This window comes from Neovison vison, chromosome 12, assembly GCF_020171115.1.
Source record: "Neovison vison isolate M4711 chromosome 12, ASM_NN_V1, whole genome shotgun sequence".
NCBI lineage: Eukaryota > Metazoa > Chordata > Mammalia > Carnivora > Mustelidae > Neogale > Neogale vison.
The window spans coordinates 58,090,770-58,092,368 of NC_058102.1; the positions used below are offsets into that span (position 1 = coordinate 58,090,770).

A 1,599-nucleotide genomic window follows, 5' to 3' on the forward strand; every position below is an offset into this window, starting at 1 on the left:
ACTCTGGTTTCACAGCCGCTGGAAGCGAAGATTGGCAGCTTGTGAGGGGCAGAACTGCGTCAGGGGTCCCGGGTCATCTGGGCTGGTTAAGAAAATTCAGACGGCCAGTTCAGGCCGAGGCATCTGTTGGAGCCAGCTCCCCGCACTGCTGAGTAAGAGCAGACGCACCTGGGTTTGCAGGAGACAAGACGCTTGTTTAAAGAAATGGCAGGCAGAGGGGTATGGTGTGTCTGCAGTCAGCTTGTCTAGGATTATATAGCATCCTAGCTATATAATGGGAGAAAACCCACCTGGGGGACACAGCACCATAGGGATCATCTTGGACCTCAACTGCTTGAGGCATTTCTTGCTTGAGTGCTTTGTACTTGTACCGGGTAGCTCTCCCGGAATTTTCTGTTTCTAACCGTGGTTCCTTAATTCTTAAGACGGTCTTTTCCTAGGAGCGAACTTGAACGTTGAAATATCAGGAGCCAATCAATTCAACGGAAGCCCCAAATGCGGAGCCTCCGGTCGGTCCTGGGTATTCATATGAGAGGCTATGTAAATAAGGGCTAGGAGTTTGCTCTTTTGACTGGACAGAGCTGGAGAAGGCGGGCCCTCTGCTGGAGCGCTGGTTGGAAGCGGAGCCTGCCTGTCATTGGTCACGGATATGTCGCTGCGCCCAATGGGAAGGCGCTGCCTAGTGTCAGCAAAGTGATAGAGGCAGTTCCGGTGTTGGCACATTACGTTCACTTACTCGGACTCGCTTGCTGTGTTACTCCTTTCGCAGGAGTTTTAGGGGAGAGGTAACCATGTCTGGTCGCGGAAAGCAGGGCGGCAAAGTGCGGGCCAAGGCCAAGTCTCGGTCCTCCCGCGCGGGCCTGCAGTTCCCGGTGGGCCGAGTTCACAGACTGCTGCGCAAAGGTAACTACGCGGAGCGAGTGGGCGCTGGGGCGCCCGTATACCTGGCGGCGGTGTTGGAGTACCTGACCGCCGAGATCCTGGAGTTGGCTGGCAATGCCGCTCGTGACAACAAGAAGACCAGGATAATCCCGCGCCACCTGCAACTCGCCATCCGCAACGACGAGGAGCTCAACAAGCTGCTGGGGAAAGTCACCATTGCTCAGGGCGGTGTCCTGCCCAACATCCAGGCCGTGCTGTTGCCCAAGAAGACGGAGAGTCAGAAGGCGAAGAGCAAGTGACCCTGACGCCACCGCCACCGGGGAGCTGGCTTCCCCAGCAAAGGCTCTTTCCACAGCCACCCCGCAGTATTTTTCAATATACACGATGTCATGGGAGTCTGCGGCGATCTCTTGGGGAGGTGGGTGGCGAGGGGCCCGCCGAGTCCGGGGCCAATAAAGTCGGTGAAAATCATGTGGTGAGAGAGCTATGTAGTCTCGGGGACCTTCCGGATGACCCGGGGGGCAGCCAGGAGAGATCTGGAGCAGGTATTGGGGGATTGGTTTCTGCCGCTTTGTGGACTACTTTGGTCAGCACCCTCGAGGTGTTTTGTGGGTGGGGCGAGGGAGACCACGAGGAACCCACTGACTGGAGGTGGCAGAGTTGGGATCTCTCCCTGCTTGCCTTAATGCAAAAGAGAGGCAGAATAGGGTGCAGGGG

General features: G+C 56.7%; 1 protein-coding gene across 1 annotated transcript; it reads left to right on the plus strand.

The window, feature by feature from the left end:
• Positions 1-678: 678 nt before the first annotated feature.
• Positions 679-1,353, plus strand: LOC122892062 (histone H2A.J). Its single transcript, XM_044228205.1, has one exon. The coding sequence runs from the start codon at positions 792-794 to the stop codon at positions 1,179-1,181; it is 390 nt and encodes a 129-aa protein (XP_044084140.1). The 5' UTR covers positions 679-791; the 3' UTR covers positions 1,182-1,353.
• The last annotated feature ends 246 nt before the right edge of the window (positions 1,354-1,599 follow it).

Bases quoted from the DNA above. Each gene is read 5' to 3' on its own strand.
- LOC122892062 (XM_044228205.1), top strand. From the start codon at position 792: ATGTCTGGTCGCGGAAAGCAGGGCGGCAAAGTGCGGGCCAAGGCCAAG.